The 20,199-nt window shown below is 54.3% G+C and overlaps 1 protein-coding gene across 1 annotated transcript in view; it reads right to left on the bottom strand.

Moving 5' to 3' along the window:
- The window catches only part of ITPR1 (inositol 1,4,5-trisphosphate receptor type 1), a 293,300-nt gene that overhangs the window by 12,343 nt on the left and 260,758 nt on the right, over positions 1-20,199 (bottom strand). The window contains exons 56-60 of the mRNA XM_074312232.1: positions 19,435-19,630; positions 18,312-18,404; positions 17,001-17,140; positions 16,201-16,366; positions 13,435-13,595 (exon numbers count right to left, since the gene is read on the bottom strand). Coding sequence (XP_074168333.1) covers positions 13,435-13,595; positions 16,201-16,366; positions 17,001-17,140; positions 18,312-18,404; positions 19,435-19,630 — 756 coding nt within the window. The remainder of the gene's footprint in view (positions 1-13,434; positions 13,596-16,200; positions 16,367-17,000; positions 17,141-18,311; positions 18,405-19,434; positions 19,631-20,199) is intronic.

Below are 20,199 nucleotides of genomic sequence, written 5' to 3'. Positions count from 1 at the left end.
TTGGCCAAACTCGGGACGAGAATGAGGCCATTCTCGGCGGACGGGACTGGCTCAGTGAGATAAGTCTGGCTGGAGACGAGGGTAGCCAGGTAGAGGCAGCTCAGCCTGCAGAATGCGGGTGCTATGTGGGAGAGGCGGGCGTAGGAGACGGAGTAATGGGGGTTCCGGATGGAGCCTGGCCAGGGGCCGGGCAGAGGGAGAGAGGGCAAGAAGTGAGCTGTGAAGGCTCCACCTGCCTGGATGGGGGAGAGGCGTGTGTGGGGCCCTAGGCAGCAGCTCGAGCTCATCTGCAGCTGAATTGTCACCGACAATTCAGCAAATGAATGCTAAGCCGCCTAAAATTGCTAGAGAATTCATCTGAATCTCGCCTGAAATCTTTCATATGTTCATTTGCTTGGCAAACGCTCCGTAAAAATAGAAAACACAGGTTTCCAAATAGGGTCCACATTAATGGGGTCTCCAAAGAACACAGAAAACTAACTGAGCCCCTGCACACAGCGTCTTTTCCTTATTCTAATAGCGAGTGACCAAATGACGACCGACGGAAATGAGGGCTTGTCTGTGGCAGACCCCCGCTTTCTTTAATGGCACAGGTGACCCGTGGACTCCCAAGCAAGGACTTCAGAAAGGTCTTAGAGCCAATGCAAAACGCAGGCTCCATGGGACCACTTACTAAACACTCTTGATTTTTGTGCCTGGCACAGGGCTGAGTGCTGAGGCTCTAAGTAAGGATGAGAGGGACAAGGTCCCTGCCTCCAGGGTTTTGGTGCCGGGACGCAGCCCTCGGGCCCAGCTCTTTGCTCTGTGGCGCCCCTGCAGCCCTCCTCCAGCCCTCCTCCAGATGAGTGAATGGGCTGCACGCACGAAGGTGGCCGGTGGCATCCATGCCCTGCCCGTCTCACCTGTGCTTCCAAACACGGGGCTCCCGCACCCCTGCCCAAGGGGTGCCTAACGGCGTAGACGGAAACAGTGCTGCTTTTTAGAATGTCCATTGTAGTCAATAATAAATGAGTGACAATGCTTTTATATTAAACTAAGAAGATGCCCTGGGGCAGAACCTGAAAGGGAATCAAATTTTAAAGATAAAACCTACGATATTAAAGAAATGTCATACTTGCCACAGGCCACTCTGGGCCCTGTGCCTGATCCTAGGGATAAGCGTCACCCTTCACTCCTTCAGTGCAGAGGCAGAGGCCCCATGACCTTGACCGAGGACGGCCATACAAGTTCTCCCTCTGGCTGTCCTCCAACCTGAATACCTAACAATGAAGAGCTGAGGGGGGGACCCCACTAAACCCAAACCATACAAACAGCTCAACTGCAGGGAAGTCCAGGGCTCCACAGGGCACCTGCTGTCACCTCTGCTGAGGGGGGTGCATCCCCAGACCTGACATGCTGGGTGTCATCAGGGCTGTTAAGTCAAATCGCAGAGTCCCAAAGAGCACCAGCAGTGACAATTAATTAGCAATTCCAGCCAAGCCGTCCTGTTTCCACGTGGTTCTGCGCCCTGCACAGCAGGGTCAGCTCCGGGCGGTCTGAGGTTCTCCACCCACAGACCCGGTGGACGAGTCCAAGTCTCCAAGGGACCCTGTGTGACCCCCCAAGGACAAGTATAGAAGCAGAGAGGACACCGCAGCCACGTTCTTTCCGTTTAGCTCAGGCGCACACAAAATGCCAGGCTTGTCTCAGGCTAAATAATTCGGGGATGTCTGTCACCCACGGCTGTCCAGCCACTTGGAGTCAGGGGTCTACACACGTTTGCAGAATCTGCCTTTGTGTTCATTCGCGATCACAACGTCTCACTGTCTTGGCCTCCACTGCATTTCTGAGAAAGCCATGTTCAACAGACATTTTGTTTATCCGTGGATTCATCCTGGTGTGTGTGTGTGTGTGTGTGTGTGTGCGTGTGTGGTCGGGAGGGTGGCGCTGGGGTGGCTCCCGGGTTCACTGGGCATCTGTCAGCCGCCCCTGTCGCTCTGGGGCTGACGCTCGGCCCTGCTGGCAGCCGCATGCCGATGTCATTAGGCACCGTCTGCCGCGCCTGCAGTCCAGCCAGCGCAGTTCCCGGCACAGTGAGCTTCTGTCACAGCACACAGACCGACTGCAGCCGCAGCCGGAAGCAGGCTGACCACAAGTGCTAAGGTTCTGGTTAGTTCTTTTCTAGGTAAAGTGGGAAAAGTCCCTGCAGAGGCAAACAGTGAAGTCTGAGACACGGGGGTGGCACTGACCTCTGGGAATGTCCTTGACAGGAAAGAGGAAGGGTGTGTGTGTGTGTGTGTGTGTGTGTGTGTGTTTGTGAGAGAGAGAGAAAGACAGAGAGAGAGAAATGCGAGGGGGGGGGAGAGGGGAGGGAGGAGAGGGGGGAGGGGGAGGGGGAGGGGGAGGGGGAGGAGGGGGAGGGGAGGGGGGGGGGGGGGGGGGGGGGGGGGGGAGAGGAGAGGAAGTTGGACTGTATGATGCAAATGCTAATCATTCTGAGAAGCTTTGTTTTTTCTGAAGAGGCTGTTCTAAGAAAGACAACAGATAATCACCAACTCAGAGAAAGTCCATTCAGGTAGAGTTTTGTTTACTATGTAAACAACAAACTTACTGTTGAATCCCTTATTCTTCTACAGCCAGAGAATTGAGATTTTGGGGGAGGGGAGGGGGGGTCATGAGGGTGAAAGAAAGGGTCATGGGAGAGAAGGTGGGTCCAGGTAAAAGTGGACCTGTTGCTGCTCTGCCCTTCAGAATTCCCTCTGGGAAGCTTCCACAAGGCAAAGCCTGTCCTTCCAACTCAAATGGCAACTGAATTTCCACTTGTCTTACCAAGCAAGATAATAAACTAGATTTTTCCGGAATACCTGCAGATGCTTAGGTGACAGCAGTGACGAGTGGGGTGAAGGGCAGCCCTGGAAACAGCCCTGGCCTCTCCCTGCACCCACTCAGAAAACGCCTGAAAGAGGCGGGGTGGGAGGGTTGAGGCTAATCCTTAACTTGCAAAGACAGGAGTACAGGACACTCACGCTCGAAATCATTTGCCCCTTTTGTGGGTCAGGCTGCTGATTTCCACTGAAAAGGAGTGATCTTCAGAGGCCCCTTTTCTAAGAGCGAAGAGCAAACCCAAACCCAACCCAGAATCTGCTGCTTTGGGTGAGAAACCATGGTAATGATCACCAGCGATGCCTAATGACGCTGCAGTTGCTATTTACAGTACCTGGTAGATGTTGTTTTTTAAAAAAGCTGAACTCAAGAAACAGATCCTAATGATGGACGGTTGGGGGGAAAGGCACGAGGGATGCAGAGCGTCCCCAGGTCAGTGGGCTGTCTGCCACCACGTGGATCCGTGTCATTGCAGCCATGAGGGAACCTACGGTGCACTGCGCCTTCGGTTCATAGTAACGTATCCATGTTGCTTCATCAGCTGCAACGCAAAACGGTAACGATGGGGAAACTGCGGGGATTGGGACATGGGGACTCGGTACTTCTGTTCAGTTTTTCTGTAAACCTAAAATTGCTGTAAAAAATAAAGTCTAGTCATTAAAAAATAAACGGATCGCACACTCGGAATTTGCTGGCCAGCCCCAAATTCAAGGATCTAGTTCCTTCTGTTCCAAACCACATACAACGTCCCTACATTTCGCAGGTACATTTCTATGGCTGCCTTGTGACGTGGGTTTGTCAGAGGGAAGCGTGCTGGTCCTGAGTGGGGAGCTAAGGACTCAGGTCATGATGCCCCATGTGTTTCCAGGACAGTGAATGAGGGGGCCACAGCCTGGGCCTCTGTTTCCTATGGGATCAGAGGGCAGTGAGCAAGTGTCCCATGAACAGGAGAGCATTATGCAAAAGGGTCCTCAGCCAGTGGCCCACAGCCCGTGGTCACAGAGCTCAGCCGGCTGTCCAGGCGCTGACTCAGGCACCGTGCTTGACTTCCCTGTAACGTTCCCTCCTTCTTTCCTTCCTCCGTCCCTCCCTTCCTTCCTTCCTTCCGGAAGCCACTGCAGAGATCCAGGCCTCTTGTTCCCCGGTGCAGCTTGTCCCACGTGGAGGCGTCAGTGTGGCCCTCTGAGCTCCGAGTGACGTCACCCACAGGTCATATTATATAATCTTCAGCTGGGCTGGAATGACTGCTTTTCCTCCCCAGACTCAGCCAGTAGTTGTTCTGGGATGAGACTGTATAACCAGAACAGCCCGTGCCAGCAGAGGACCGCACCCAGTTCTGATGAAATCCCCTGGAAAGCCAGCTGCAGGGCCACTGCTGAAGTCATTTGGGCCCTCAGGTGAAGGGGTTCTGGGGCCCCCATAGGGACCGTGTGAAGGAGCACTCGCCCCTGAGTCCTGGCACCTGGGGCTGCCAGTGGGGGACGCCAGAGGTCACAGAGCTGGCGCTGAGAGCGGACAAGGGCAGGGCCGGCCCACTGGAGGCTCCTGGTAAAGAACACTCAGGCCACTTGCTCTTCTCAAGCCAGCTCGTGACGTTTTGTTAGGCAGCTCGCCCTGCGTTGTTCGTTAGCCACGACACCCACCAGAACATTCCCAGGGGTTACAGATCGCATTGTAGCAATTTTTATTGCTTTCTATTCTTTCCTTGATTCTGTAAGTTTTAAACTTTGATCTCTTATTACCTTTATACAATAACATTTTTTGTTGTTTGTTTTAAGCAGATGTAAACAGCTCTCCAAAGGTCTTGACTGTTGTTTCAGGGAAAGACACACTCACACACACCCCTCACTACTAAGCTGCTTCACACACAAGTGTCCCGTCAAACGGTGTTTATCATCCTGTTGGTTTACATGTTGGGAAATTCCTCGTGACTGAAACGGTTTTACTTGGTCAGCCCTGCCTAGACACTCTGAGACAGAAGTGACAGTGAGATGTCACCTTGGTCACTGCTCACACTTCAGTAAGAGTTGGGGGAATCTCACCAGCACTGCTCTGGACTTGGGCGGGTCGGAGCAGAGGCCGTACGCTTGAGCTCTCCTGGGGGAAAGAGCTCATCTGCCACATGCAGACTGTCCCCAGTGCTCCATCCCCCCCTACCCCCACTTGACTAACCTGCCCCTCGTCCTCTGACCCCCAAGATTACTAGCTTGTTCCCATAGGTCTCTCTCTCACAGCCACACCCCTGCCCCGACACAGACCCTCTCAGGTGCTCTGCAACTCCTAACGCCACTTTGAAAGTTGCTCCGTGGACTGTAGTTACAGGTGGCACACGAGACCCCTTGGCTCAACATTCTCATTTTCTAGGTGGTGACACTGAGAGCCTGCCTGATGGGAAACAGGTTTGTGACAGGAGACACTGAGCGCCCTGTCCAGGAGCATAAGCTTTAAATGTCAGTGGTGACACCGAAACAGCTGGCTTGGCCTCTCTCTCGCATTCCCTACAGGCCTGCGGGAAGGCTTCATTCTAAAGAGGCAGTTGTAAAGAATCCTGAACGCATGCACACGATAAAGGCAGTCGAATGCCGTGCATCTTCCCGGTGAGAGTGTTCTCATCAAGGCCAGATGGTCACACACCTCTCAGCAGCTTCCGCTACTAGTCCGGCTCCGTCAGACATGGTCAGTATTTCAAGAGGAAATGAAGGGGTGAAGGCAGGAGCTCACATGCAGTTAGGGTGTCTGGGGTGGGAGGGCCGGCGGGCAGCCCACGGATTGGGTCCAAGGGCGGGAAGGGCGAAAAACCACGCGTTTTGGAATTTATCAAATGTGCGAGTTGGGGGACACGTGTGTAAGCAAGCGTGTTATGGATACATGTGAGCAGGCACAAACAAGTCCTTACACAGTTGTTGGGCTAACTCACCGATGGGGGACTGCTGCGGCCGTGAACCCCACCTTCGGCTGACTGACCTAGAGGTTACGCTCTGTACAGGCTCAGGGAGCACACTCGGGTCTGCCTGACCCCGGTACCCCGTTTCAGCACTAAGTTCCTTTCGGGCCCATAAGGCTCTGCTCCACTCACTTACAAACAGCGCCTGGCCCATCCTCCACGAAGGTCAGAATGGGGACAGGTCAGAGGGGAGGGCTGGAGGTGAGGGCAGACCCGGGGTCCAAATACAGAACGACGAGGAAGCAGCCCGGAAGTGCGAGCGGATGGGGTGACTACAGAGCCCCTAGACCACAGGGCAGGACGTGCTATGAGCCTGGGCGGGGGAGACGCAGGCTTGGCAGCTGCTCCGTGCAGCTGCCACTGACACGAACCCAAGCTCAGTGCACAGGGTGGGGCGAGAGCACGCCTGGCTGGCTGGGAGGCAAGGCCAAGGACGCTGACACGCGGTTTCCAGCCTCTGAGGAACCAGTGCCAAGTCCGTCCTCACTCCCCCTCGCCCTGACATTCTTGAACTCTGCCTTGGTTGTCGGCTAGCCTCAGAAAGCGTTCTGGGAATCATGTCAGAGGGCAGCACAGGCTGTATCCTCAGCCACAGTGCAGGGCTCTGGGAGCCCTGTGGACATTTTCACCGAGGCTGCGGCCTCAGGAAAGCTGATGGTGTAGCACCACCAACGCGGAAATCTCTGTCCCAGGAGCATCGCAAGGCACTCCCTTCCTCCCAGCATCCCACTGCAATTCCAGAATAAGAGTCCAGCTCCATTGCTGCCCATCTGCAGGGAAGCAGAGTTTCCATGGCACCATCTCACAGCCAGGACCTGGCCGCCAGGCATGGAGCGAAGCGCAGCTGAGGGACAAGTGACAGGCGAGGCGGGGGGAGCCAGGTGTCCGCTCTGCACGCCTCTCCTCCCCTCTCCTGCACTCTAGGGCCCGTCTGCTGGGGGCCCCCAATTTCTCATGGCGGAGACACACTGTGACGGCTGTGTGAACTTTCTCGGTTCATTCTCTGCTCACGTCACCACTGCCAGCACCTGCCCTGCCCTGTCCAGGGCCTTGCTGTATCTGTGGTCCACAAGGAGCTCTCGGTCTCGTGTCAGCCCTGAGTTGTCCCTCTGGCCCCTTCACTGGGGGGACATCACCTGGCCCACCTCGGGCAGAAAGCTGCTGCCCTCACTTTGGCAAGTGCCTGTCTGCAGGTCGCATAGCACACGCTCTCTCCTGGGTTGAGAAAGGTGCGAGACAGGCCAGCTCCCCTTTCAAACAGAAGGTCGTGACACGCAGGTATTCAATTTCCGGTTTGATCTTTTGCCCCTGTTAACACGTTGCCTTCTGACTGCTTGTGTCCTAAGTCTTATCAGTGCAGATAAACCACATGGAGGCTGGCCGCCCCACTGCTTTTCAATCTTCTTACAATGTTCTCTCATTATAGCTGTTTCATAGTGTTTAATCTGCTAATGGAACTGATTTGCTTGGAAAATTTACCCAGAGGTGTTTTCAGGCAAAAAGGCTTCCCTCACGTGATTTTCTGATGCCTGTAGCCAAGGGCTCTCAGCAAAGCATTTTCCAGGAAAGCAGGCTCCTGGGCACCCTCCTCCTCTGTGAGAGAAAGTGCCCCCTATCTTCTACGAGCATTCCTTTGGCAGCCACAATGACACTACTTGTGATTTGCAAAAGTGCTTCTTTGCTTTTGTCCCTGGACAACTGGTGTCTGAAGAGGTTGAGTGAATTAATACAAGATGGAACAAACTGGAAAATCTCCAGTGGAACAGTGAGAGTGAGTGTGTGAGTGTGTGAGTGTGTGTGTGTGTGTGTGTGTGTGTGTGTGTGGTGGGGGGTGGGGAGAGCGAGCGCTGTCTGTGAGAAAAAGTCAGCGGCAGGCTTAAAGGATGATGGATCAGACGCTCTAGTGTTTAATTATCAGGGAGTTAGACCCATTCAGATGAGTCACCTGGGTGTGGAGGCCCAAGTCTGGCTGTGGTTCTGGTGAATCGTCCTTCCCCTGTAACTGGGACACCCCTCTCTCCCCCCATATGTGGCCACCAAAGGATCTGCAGGCCCCTGTTCCAAGGTTAGGCGAGGGCAGGGGAGGGAGTGGACCAGAGGTTTGGAGTCAGCGCCACCAGACAGTTCAGACACGCCCTGGGCAGGAGTCATCCCCGTGCTCGCCCGCAGCACTGGACGTGGGTGCCTAGCCATGGTGCCGGCAGGGCTGCTGGGAGATGTGCACCCCACAAACGCAAGGCTTCTGTCCTGTTGATTTATGCGTTAGCCACGCAACATTTCCGAGGTCCTTCCCACCCCTCTCCCGGCCCCCAGGGGGCCTCGCCCCTATTTAGGGCACCCGCCTCAGCACCATGGGGGGTGGGGGGGGCAGGGAGGAGCCAGAGCAAGTCAGGACAGCCAGGTGCAGCCAGACCAGCAGCGCAGCTTCTGGACACCAGGGTGGTGTGCACGCAGCACGCTGGAGCCTCACTGCACATGCACGTGTCTGGACAGCTCGGCTGGGTTCGGACTCAGCAGACCCCGGTTTGAAGCTCAGCTCCAGCACGCTCAGGGGGGTGGCCCATAGGGTCCCATCTGTAAGATGGTCCCAGTGGCACCTCCAGTGATCGATGGGGATTAAGTGGCCTCACCCACACCCAGTGTATGTACTAGTGTGTACTGATAAAACACAACCAACGATTAGAGTTATTACCCAGCCCGCTGTGGTGGTGCAGCCCGGCCCTCCTGAGGCAGCGCCTGTGCCAGGTCACTGGGGCCGTCGTGGGAGCAGGTTGTCCCCAGCCGGCTCACTGAGCAGTTCTGTTGTCAGTTAACGTGCCATCCTGGAGAGGAGCCGGAGCACTGACGACATCAGGCCATTCTGAAACACAGGTGAGCAGCGTTCCCTCTGCTCACCTGTCTGCAAATGCAGCTCCCTCAGGAACACCTGGGCAGAACTTGTACTAACAAAGGAAGGGAAAGCTGTATTTCGTCAGCAAACTAGGTGCCTTGCAGCTAAGGCCTTGTTTGGTCTTCTTAACCCACCTTCCTTCGGAAGCTTCTTGGGTTTCTAGTTTTCAAGAGTAACTTAGTCTGCTTATCAAAGTAAGAGCTGGGTTTTGTCCTGAACTTGACCGCTGTAGATAATCAGGCTGCCGAGGGTCAGCTGGGAACCACACATTCGATCTTTTACCTGCAACCTGCCCACTGTGCAGCATTTGATTTCTTCAGGCAAAGATACCCTCATTTACCACTTACTCAGGTTCAGTCGCAGGGCCATCAAACCATCAATGATGGCCTCACCAATTCTCATTGCAGTTGGTACCGGAGAAAAGCCAAACAGTCCTAAAATTACTCACATGAGGGTGTGTAGCACATAAATTACCGAGGACATTTCATTGCCGTTCGTGGTTCATAAACGTTTGCTTCTTATAAGGGCTGTCACCCAAACTCTACTTGATAACCCCAACATTCAAGTTCCTGGGGCGAGAGGCCACTCAGCGTTTTTTCTCCTGCCCTGAACTAAGGGCTAAGTGAGGTCACTCTGTAGTCACATTTCTCTGAAAGGACAGCCTTGTCTGCGGCCCGAGACGACAAATCAGGCTGCATGTGCTCCTAGAGGCGCTGGAGTTTAGGAGGAGGTTTGGCTTCCGTGTAGTCCCGCTGGTCCCAGTGCCACCCTGTCACACGAGCCGAGTCGAGGGACAAATCTACCAGCAGCCCCAGTATAATCATGATGGAATCCAACCGAGACCAGGGGCTACTCCCCAGACCGCCCGAGCCCTGGCGCTGGGCCGTGAGCATGGTGGAGGACGCGGCAGCACACAGATGGGTCACTGTCTGCGGCCGACGGCATGCAGGAAGAACAAGAGCGGCAAGTGTGCCCCGCCTGAGCATCTAAAGACACGCAGCACGGTTCAACTGAAGAGGGAGGAAGACACAGGAATTTTCCACAGGAGGAATTCTTGGAGTCAGGATGCCCACTCTGACTTTTCTTAGCAACAGCGTGCCAACAGCCACGACGTCTTCCCGTCTTAGAAGGGTAGGAACGATCCATGCTGGCGTCAGCTGTCAGCCTGGCTTCCTGGCTCACTGCTCTCTGTCTATCCGGTCCTGCTGTTGTCCCCTCCTGCGTGTTCCTCACTTCTACCTCCCAATGGACGCGTGAGGCGGTGTTAACTCTGGGTGCTGACGGCGACCCAGGTCAGGGAAGTCCCACGGCTTGCCCAGGGTTACACAGCTGGAAAGGAGCAGAGCTAGAGCCCAAACCTTAGATTTTCTGCCCCCAAATCCATTCCTCAGGTAGGATGGCTTCATGGTGCTTCAGCCTGGCCCTGGCTTCCACAATATTCGCAATGAAAGGACAGAAAGGATGACCCAAAAGAGAGAGAAGAGAACTTACGATCTTCTATTACGTTTAAAAATAAAAATTAATTTGTGGGTGAACATCTCGCTGCTAAGTTCTCAACTCTGAGACAGGGCTTCTGCAAATGGTCCTTCTTTCCCTCCAGCGATGGCAAGAAAGGCACAGCTTCTGTTTACAGAGGGAGGGGCGGCCTCCCTCCACCCCCTCCTTCCCAGCTGGGCAGATGTCCTCTCCAAGTTGACTGGGGCTTCTAAGAGCCCTTCTCAAAACTGAGTCTATGAAGCAGCTGTTGGTTTTTTTGAGATGAAAACCTACGTGCCATCCCTGATCCCACTGTCTACGAGGACTTGTTTTTGGGCAGCAGTGCCGCTGCCCCACCTTCTCCGAGACAACCTGCTTCTGTTGGGCTGTCTTTCGGTGGCTGTGAGCTCACAGGTCTTCAGGCTGTCTGGGATCTTAGACAGTGGGTTAAAGGAGAGCTGAGGGACATTTACACACCCCCAGCTTCTGCCACTAGGCAGGAGGGTTTTCCTGAGGACACTGGTCCCAGGAGAGCCTGCCTCAGTGATTTCTTTTGGGAGGTAAGAGGAAGGTGAGCCCCCAGCCGACTTTCCCTGCCATCTCACACTGCTCTCTCGCTGAGCCTTCTGTGCCTTAATGCTGGCATACCTGAGCCTCCCAGGTTGGCTTGTCAGCGAGATCACCCGGGAGGGGGCCGCCCCCTTAGGGAGAAGGACTAGGTGGGTCCAGGTGGGCGTGCAGCCTGCTCCAGGCAGCTCCAAGCTCCCATGGGGTTCCAGGACCCCTGAATGACTCGGCTGAGAACCCCCAGGCCTAACCTGCCATGCTGGAGTCCCCAGCCGGGTATCACATGGCTTCCAGACCAGATGCCACTGAAGAGTGTTTTCTTGCAGCCAGGGATCTAACACCCCTGAGCCCCCACTAAGCGCACAGGGGTGGGGGTGCTTCCTCAGCAACTTTGACATTCAGGCTTAGAAACTCTTTGATGATATAGATTTGTAGGTGTTTTGACAGGAAATTCTCAGACAAACCAAGAAGTGTGGAGGGGGAAGCCCACCGTGGGCTGGGGGTTGGCTGGGGGCAACTTCTGCCTCTTAGCACTCATTGGGGGACTGCTCCGTCCTCACAACTGAGACACAACTGAAACAGAACCTGGAATTGTGCCAGAGTCCTCTGTGACCGTAAAGGAAGGTGATTACCAAAAACCTCCGAACTGGCTCCCGAAGACTGAAAGATGGGGAACAAACACTTGAGAGAAGAACACAAAGTGAGGGGGGAAAAGGAACACGTGACAAGGGTGAAAGCCACAGGCCACCTCTTCTAAACCCTAAGAAACTGGATGCAAAGGAAAGTCACTGTGTGTGGATGCAGACAGGTGTGTGTCAGCAGGAACGCGGGGAAGGTATGGTTTCACCTGGCAGTTTCAACAACTGGAAGAAAAGAAAGGACCTGAGGACGTCAGTTGGGGTGTCCTGACCCCCGAGATCTTACCTGTGACACTTTCCGAGTCCCTAACCCCTCAGAAACAGATGCTGCTCCCACCTGCCGGGCGGGCAGGCACTGTGTCCTCACACACTAATTACGGAGTTGCTTCCTACTCATTAAACCCGGCCGTGCCTCTCAGCCCTGCTTCTTCTCACCTCTTCCTGGGCAAGTCACTCAGCCAGAAGCTGGGTGTCACCTGTCAGAGAGGAGACCCATCCCTTGAACTCTGGAACTCGGTCTTTTCCTTCCCACTTCCCAGGCTCATTTTTCGCTCCTTTCCCTGTACTAACCTATGACCCTGTCTCCTTACCCGTCTCTCCTTCAAACCCCTTTTAAAAGTCATCTCTGCGGTGAAACCTCAGCCCTTTCTCCTCATCCCCGAAGTTCTCACTTATTGGTTCCGCACGTGGGGTATAATTTTAATGCTCAAACCCAGTAATAGACGTGAAGGAGCTTTACAAACCACAGAGGGCCAAACACATGTAGGCGGTGAGGAGTCCGTCCCCTCAGTATTCACACCCCCAGTGTCCCCTGAGCATTCACTCCCCCAGTGTCCCCTCAGTATTCACACACTGTGTCTGCGTCGTGCCGTCTGTTACACTCTCAATACTCAAAGCGCAGTGTCCAGACCAGCAGCTTCGCAGCCCTGGGAGCCGGAGGGACGTGCAGGCCGCAGCCTGGCCAACGCCCGCTGAATCGGAACCTGAGTCCTAGCAAGGTCTCCAGGTGATTCACACGTACATTCAGATTTGAGACGCACAGACTCTGACTTGCAGGACCTCGCGGGGACCAACAGCACAGTATCCCCAGAAAGCCCTCCAGGACACTGAGAGGCCGCCGAGCCGGCGTCACACGGGTGTTTGAAAACATTGTCATGTGATTGCCTGAGACCTGCTGGCAATAAAACCGACAGTCTGCCCGCATCCAGGCGTATGAATGACACTTATATGAACAGACCTCACCTGGGGTCTCTGCACATAAAAAGCTTTACAATCACATCTGCGTGGGGAACACAGAAGAGCTCGTTTAGGAAAGCGTGACTGGGCAGAGTGCCCGAGTCCTCAGTAACTGGGAATCTTTATAGTCACTCATGACCCCTCCTCCCCCAGAGAGCTTCGCGGGCGACCCTCCTCACTCCAAAGCACGCCCCTGAACGGTTTAATGACAGGCAGAAACCGCAGGTATGAAGGGACCCCCCAGCACGCGTTGGGGGCCTCCACAAAGCCCTGCCTAAGAAGGGAGCTCTGAAGGCCCGGGCAGCGTCCCCCCTCCTGGGACACGCGCTCACGCTCCCCGTCGGCACAAAAGCGAACTGGAACTCACATCCCTCCATCCTGTGCTCTTCCTGAGGAGCAGCAAGCGGCCCTGAAAGGCGGCTGGGTCCAAACACGTCAGTCACACTGAACCCTACCAGGCGATCATTTTATAAACATACCTCTCAGAGACCTGGTCTTAAGGCAAACAGCCCCCCAAAACAACAACAAAAGCATCCATTGGCAGGGAGCGAGGCGGGGCCAGCGGAGGGAGTCAGGCCACCCTGGCAGGTCTCGGTTAAAACCCCCGGCCCAGCTCGGGCGGCGTGCTAATCCCGCGGAGACCCAGTTTCCAACCCTTTAACACGGAGATGACACTGCATGTCTGGGGCTTGTGAAGGTCACTTGGGAGGACACACAGGGTCTCGAGTCCAGTGCCTGGTCATGATAAATGGCATCAGACGTGACGCTGCCATGTGACCTCCCCGCTGGCTCCCAGGCTGGCGGGGACCCGTGCAGCTCACCTGGATCATCTCAGCCACGTAGCTCTCGGGCCCCGTGTACTCCGTGGAGTCCTTGACCTTGACCAGCACGATGAAGCACAGGTAATGCCACATGTTGTGTTCTTCTTTGATGTGCTCTTCAAAGGTGACAGTCTTGTTGTCAAACTTGTCTCTTTCTAAGCCTGAAAAGACACAGAAAGCCCCCAACCCCAAGTGAGCAGCCATGAGAAGAAAAACCCACTGCAGAGCTGTCTGAGGGGGCTGTGGCTCCACGCCTTTCTTTGTAGAGTTGGGGTTCTGGTGGCCCCTCAATGCGGTCACTGCTACATCATAGCAGGAATGCACGGGGGGGGAGCCAGAGCGACTGGGCTTTGAATCCCACCCCTGCCACTCGCCAGCTCTCCACGTGCCGGCTGCCTTGCAAGGAACGGGAAGACTGCCGCTCTGCTCAGGTGCGGTTGGGGGCCACCTGAGCAGGGGTGTGACACGCTCATGAACAGCAGGCAACCAGTGAGTGTGAGGTCCCCTCTCCCAAGTAAATGCCAACACATAGGCATGTTAAAAAGTTTTGGAGGGGCAGAATAAGGACAAAAAGATCTCTGAACACATTTTGAACTGGAGCTGGTAAGTTTATATTTTGCAGAGGTCTGGGTGAGCAATTCTGACACTAGTTTCTATGTAGCCTCAGACTGAGCAAATAAATAAATGAGTACATATGGAGGTTAATGGAGCCAGATTTCTTCCTGTCACAGAAGAGAGCACCAATATATAAAGGAAGAAAGACAGAATAAACGTTGTAAAGCTGAACTGGAATAAGAGGCATCAGTACAAAGTCTTCCTTTTTCATACAGGTAAGGAAACCGGTACAGAGGTATGTGTGTGACAGCTGTGTGCACACACACGCACATATACACAGACATGTATCCTTTAAATCTGCACCCTAATAAACCAGTGGGAACGAGCACACCTCGTCCCTCAGTCAGACCTTCTAGCTACCACTCTGTACTGCAGGGAACCAGGGATCCTCGGAGAAATGCTGACAGCAGGGCAGGGAAGGTGCCTGGTAAGCCTGAGCCGGGAGCATCTTATGGTGTTAAAACACTAAGGAAGTCCATTAGGAAATGATGGCGCCATGACCAAACACAGCAGCCAGCTTGCCACGCGCTCACTGGGGGCACTGGGGGCACTCTGAGCATCAAAATAAATCATGACAGTGAAAGATCATAACCCACTAAAATAAAAACCTATGAATCCATGCTGTTAAAAATACAAACATATAACATCCACATATACAGGTGGGGAGAAGAGAACGTTACTTTTTAAAAATAAAAAGCCAAGAAATGTAGGAAGAATAATACGCAAATCAGCATTTGGTGACTATCATGATAAGAGACTCAGGCAGGAGTCCTCAGAGGGTGCTAGAACGAGCAGGTTCACGTGTACTTTGAGGAATAATAAGATATTTACGTCGTCTCAAAGTATCTCCCCATAAAATGGCTGTTAACTGCAAAGAGAAAGACAGTAAATGCACAGGGGGGAGGAGACCTGGCAGTCGCCACTTTCCCCGAGTGAGTCTGGTTAAGCAGCAGTGACGGGAAGCTGGCAGCCGGGGCCTCATGTGACGCCCTGAGGCCACCACTCGGAGGTGCCTGTAAAAAATACATAACCTCCATCTCCCCGTGGGGATGCATCAGACAAACCTGACCCAAGGGACATTCTACAAGATAAGTGACCTACATTCTTCAAAAACGTAAGGGAGGCTGAAGAGGCCTGAGGCCTACATACAGCACATGACCCGGGACTTTCATTTGCTGTAAAGGACATTCCCGGGAGAAAGGGTAACTTCTGAATGAGGTAATAGGATGGTGTCTCTGTTCATTTCCCAATTCTGATAATTATACTGGAGACATGTCAGAGAAGCCTCCTGTTTTGGGAACTATATACGAAAATATTTAGGGGCTGTGTTAGCTACTCCCAAACTGCTCAGAAAAATTGTGTGTGCGTGTGTGTGAATACAGCCAATGGTGTAAAATATTAATATTGGGGGAATTTGGGTGAACAGTATATAGAAATTCCTTGTACTATTCTTATGATTTTTCTATAACTCTGGAAATTATGTCAAAAAAATGCTTTAAAGGGTTTTAAAGGGGGCAAAAACAGTTTTAAATGGAAAATGTCATCTGAGCATGCGTACCAGCAGGAAATGTATATGCTTAGTAAGTGTATTAGGAACAATCCTGAACCCATCCCTCAGCTCCCAGAGGACCTCCTTGGTGGCGCCCCCCCATGTGGGCGTTCCCTACGCACCCCCCAGCCCCTGACTGCAGGTCTGTCCTAGGAGCATCACATAAACGAGCTCCCCTAAGTCCCACCGCAATGCGGAAGTATACTACTGCACCCATTTCACAGATGAGGAGGGCAGGTTCAGAGAAGCGAAATGACTAAACCAAGGCGGCGCGGCGAGGACGTGGCAGACGCTTACTCAGAACCCGTCTGACTCCCGACCTCTGGCCACACACGCTCGCTCTGCGAGGGGCCTCTGTTCACGCGCAGCTCGGTACCGGCTGCGGCGACGGCCTCCCCTGCAGTCGCTGAGGCTGGGGCCCAGGGACACTCGGTGGGCCAACGAGACCCCGAGATGCATTCATACCAGACGGTCAGCGATCCCGCGCCTGCTCCCGGAGCCCGTGCCTTAGACAGACTGGCCGCTGCGGCGCGGGCCCCTCGGCACCCAGTTACTCCCAGGAGAAGCCCCAGGCCCCGGGCGAGCCCGGCTGCCGCACGCACCACAGATGAAGCACGTGGTCTTCAGGATCTCCTCCTTCTTCTGCTTCTCACTCCTCAGGTCCGCAAAGGTGTCGATGATCACCCCGAAAATGAGGTTGAGGACGATGATGATGACCATGAAGAAGAACAGCAGGTCGTAGATGACTCTGGCGGCGAAGAGGGGCTCCTGGGGAGAGGGGCGCCGTCAGGCAGGGCGCCCAGCGCCCGCGGTCCGCAGGGCCAGGCGCACGGGGGCGGCTCCCTGCACCCCCGTCACACGTCACACCTCGTGGCACAGCCTGACCCCGGCAGTAGCCCTCAGTCAACTTTGGCCCAAGTGAACTAGGGCGTCAGACTCGAGAAGCCACAACCGCGGCTCTTCCCACGCCCGGGTCCACACTGTGACGTCACCGAGTGTCACGTGACCCGGGCAGAGCCGCGCAGCCTGGGCGCGGAGGGGCTGTGGAGCGTGTCCGGGGGGGCCACACCCAACCCCAAAGGGGACAGTCATTTAAGTGTGACTGGAGCACTGGCCCCTTGCAAGGTGTCCGAGTGACAGACCGAGAGGGAAGTGGCCCTCAGGGGGCTTTGGCCTGGAGCCCCCGCCCAGGCTGCCCGCGTGCCCCCGGCCTGTGCCCCCGGCCTGTGCCCCCGGCCTGTGCCCCCCGGCCTGTGCCCCCGGCCTGTGCCCCCGGCCTGTGCCCCCCGGCCTGTGCCCCCGGCCTGTGCCCCCCCGGGCTGTGCCCCCGGCCTGTGCCCCCGGCCTGTGCCCCCGGCCTGTGCCCCCGCCGCCCCTCCCCCCGTGGGCGGCGGACGCGCACCTCTTTGGACGGCTTCCGGAGCACGTCGCCCACGCCGCCGCCGCTGCGCAGCCCGTGGCTCAGCACCGTGACGATGCACATGAGCAGCGTCTCGCACGTGTGCTCCTTGTCCTGCTCCGTCTCCTCGGCCGGCAGCAGCTCTGTGAACACGGCAAGCGGCAGACACACGTGAGCGAAGGCAGGCCCAGCGCTCTGCGGCGGCCCCGGAAAGCCACCTCGCCCGCGGACCGACAGGGACACGGAACAAAAGGAAGGATTCCACGCATCACATGCGTCCTTTTGACAAGATGAAGGCATCTGGGGCGATTCTGTTTTCATCACTGCCCCTTGCTAGTTCCCCGAGCGTCTCAGAACTGCCCTGTCCTCTCTTAATTCTAAAATGTGCCCTATTCGTTGCAGATTTTAAACTCTAGTCCCAGCTCTGACTAGGCTTTTGACCTGAAGTTGCTTAACACTCTGAGGCATGAGCCTGTCTCTGCACTCGGCTGAGGGTAATGCCACCGGACCCAGGCTCCTCACTGGGGCGCTGTGAGGGCTAAAGCCAGTCTTACAGCACCTCCTCTGGACAAATCGCTTTACATCGGAGGCTGTCCATTCTCACTGGTGTTTGGAGAAAGAACCATGCCCTGCTGCCTGCTGTGTTCTTTCCTCCAGCTGCAGTGACAAGCTGCAGTCTTGCTAACATAAAACACTGATCTCGTCCTATCACCCGCTTTCAACAACTTCCAATCATCCTTTGGATGAAGGTTAACCTCCTTAGCCTGACATGGAAGACCCTTCATGATCTGGCCCTCTACTGACCTCGCTGGCTTCATCTCTTGCTACTCTTCTTCCTCCTAATCAGTATCTCCCTAAGCCTGCTGTACTCACCCTCCAAGCCTGCAGACAACAGTATTCCCTCTAACTGGAATACCTGCCCCTCTTCCTTCACCCAAGATTCTGTTTTAGTTTAGCTATCACCTCTTCAGTGATACTCTTACTCCAATATTAGGCCAGGTGCTTATCTTCTGCCTACCACCCTTATTCCCAGCATTTAGCAACTCTCAAGTAATCCCCCAACTGCCTGCCTGCCTGCCTCCCCCCATATTACGGTATCTTAGAGGACAGCACGGTCTCTGGCTACAGTGGGCACTCAGGGAATACTGGCTGAATCCCATGGTGCCTTCCTTTCCTTTCCTTTCGTCTCCCTCCGCTCTCCCAGCCTTTGCCACCGGCCTTGCTTCTGAGCAGCGACTTTGCTTTCATCTGATTCCAACATCAAGGGTCGCTAAGCCTGGCACTAACGTGGGGCTTCAGGCTACGAGGTCCTACCTTGTCGGGGAGCAGGAGACGAGCAGTTCTCCCCCGTCTCTACCCTACACACGTCCGAGTACAGGAACTCGCTTGCCAAACTCTCGCCGGCTTCTGGGAGAGAGAAGGAAATTTCATGATGCACAATCTGAGAGCAGATGGTTAAAATGTTTGAAGTCCCCGATTCACGGCTGATTAAACAATTCTTTACACAAATAACACCCTACAATCCTGCACATAAATTCCAAGTAGAGATGCAGTTTACACTTTCATTTGGTGATCTTGGATGGGAGAAAAGCCTGAAGTGTCAATTCCTGGAGGCTTACTAGAAACATCGCACTTAAATAGCACCTCTCCAACTTTCAACAGTTGAAACTCTGACAAACATGGCTGAACGTGTGAACGCCAGCAAGGTTTACACCAACTTTGCACAGAAGCGTCAGTGAGCATTAGCGCAAATCCATGGGCTGGACCAGTTTAGTTCAGACCCTGGGATGGTCGGAACACATGCCATTCCATGTCAGCGTGGAGGCTGGAGTGGAGTGCTGGGAAGGAGGAAAGGCCGCCTGGCTTAGTCTCAGTGATTCTAGTGTGCTCAGTGGACTTAGGGTGCCCGGCTAACTGATGAAAAACCAGTAATATTTCACTGACCAGTGTCAGATATTTTAATTGAGGGGATAAAAGCACTCAAGTATGATTTCTTTTTTCATTCTCACAATTGGATGTGTTCTCTGTTCTTGCTTTATACAAACATAGCACAAGCCCACTGTAAAACCTGCATGTAGTCAGAAAGCCCTAGGGATGGCCACTGCTAGCAGTCGGAGGGTCCATTCTCCCATACTCTAAGAGACATATGTGAACTTTTTAATTAAAACACACACACACACGGGTCCTCCTGTAGCTAGTCTGCGGTTTTCCACCTTAACTTGTGGGCATTTCCCAGGAAGGTTTATAAAGATGCACCACATGTGCAGGGTCCCTGTGGGTGGCCCCAAACCTAGCGAACCACTGTCTCACGTTCAGGCTGCTCACACTCTGGTGTCAGAGAGAGACTTATTCCACGAAGGCATGGTTCCCTTCAGATCAGTTATAATCAGGAAATGTTCTTTTAACATTAAAAAAGGCGAGACGTTTCAACACCCACCTGGGAGAGCTGTTTCGTTGGGCAGCCTGTCTACTTCCAAGATGAAATCATCCTTGAAGAAAAGATAGCCCACGATGGAGAACAGGTACACCAGGATGAGAGCCAGAACTGCCGTCAGGATGATGGACCGTCCATTCCGGGTGACGCTCTTAATCACATTAAGCAGAGTCTCTTCTCTGTACACTAAATCAAAAAGCTTGTAGAGCAAACAGAAAGGAGAAGATGGGACACTTTCAGAGGCCTCTGTGACACACAGACATCACTGTCCTGTAATGAAAGCTTGCTGTACGGGCACTTACCCTTCTGGAAACCCCAAAAGCAGTATATACTGCTAGCCTACCACTTTTCACATGCCTTCTTCACAGTGAACAGTGAGATGGGAAAAGTGAGGAAAGATAAACAGAAAAGGCAGGCGGGAAAGCAGAGCGATCTCAGGGGCACACAGACAGGTGAGCGGTCCTAGCACTATAGAAAGTACAGGGTCGTACCAGTGAGTTTCAGGAAACAAGGGCGAGGAAAGTGACAAGGTCCTGGCAGGCTCCATTCAGGCCGTGGGGACTGAGTCTGAACTAAGGGCCAGCCGCCCTGGGTATCAGGCTCACCCGCCTGGAGCTCAGGGCCCCATGGAGGCCAGTGCAGGGAGCAAGGACTCCCGAGTTAGACAGAGGTTCATATCTTAGCTCAGCGACCTGTGGCCAGTGGCCTGGGCTAGGAATTTCCCTCCCTCCCACCCCGAGCCTCAGTTTCCTCACCTGCAGACTGAAG

This window comes from Rhinolophus sinicus, linkage group LG10, assembly GCF_036562045.2.
Source record: "Rhinolophus sinicus isolate RSC01 linkage group LG10, ASM3656204v1, whole genome shotgun sequence".
Taxonomy (NCBI): domain Eukaryota; kingdom Metazoa; phylum Chordata; class Mammalia; order Chiroptera; family Rhinolophidae; genus Rhinolophus; species Rhinolophus sinicus.
Note: the sequence above shows the minus strand (reverse complement) of the source record. Positions and strands in the feature narration are given on the sequence as shown.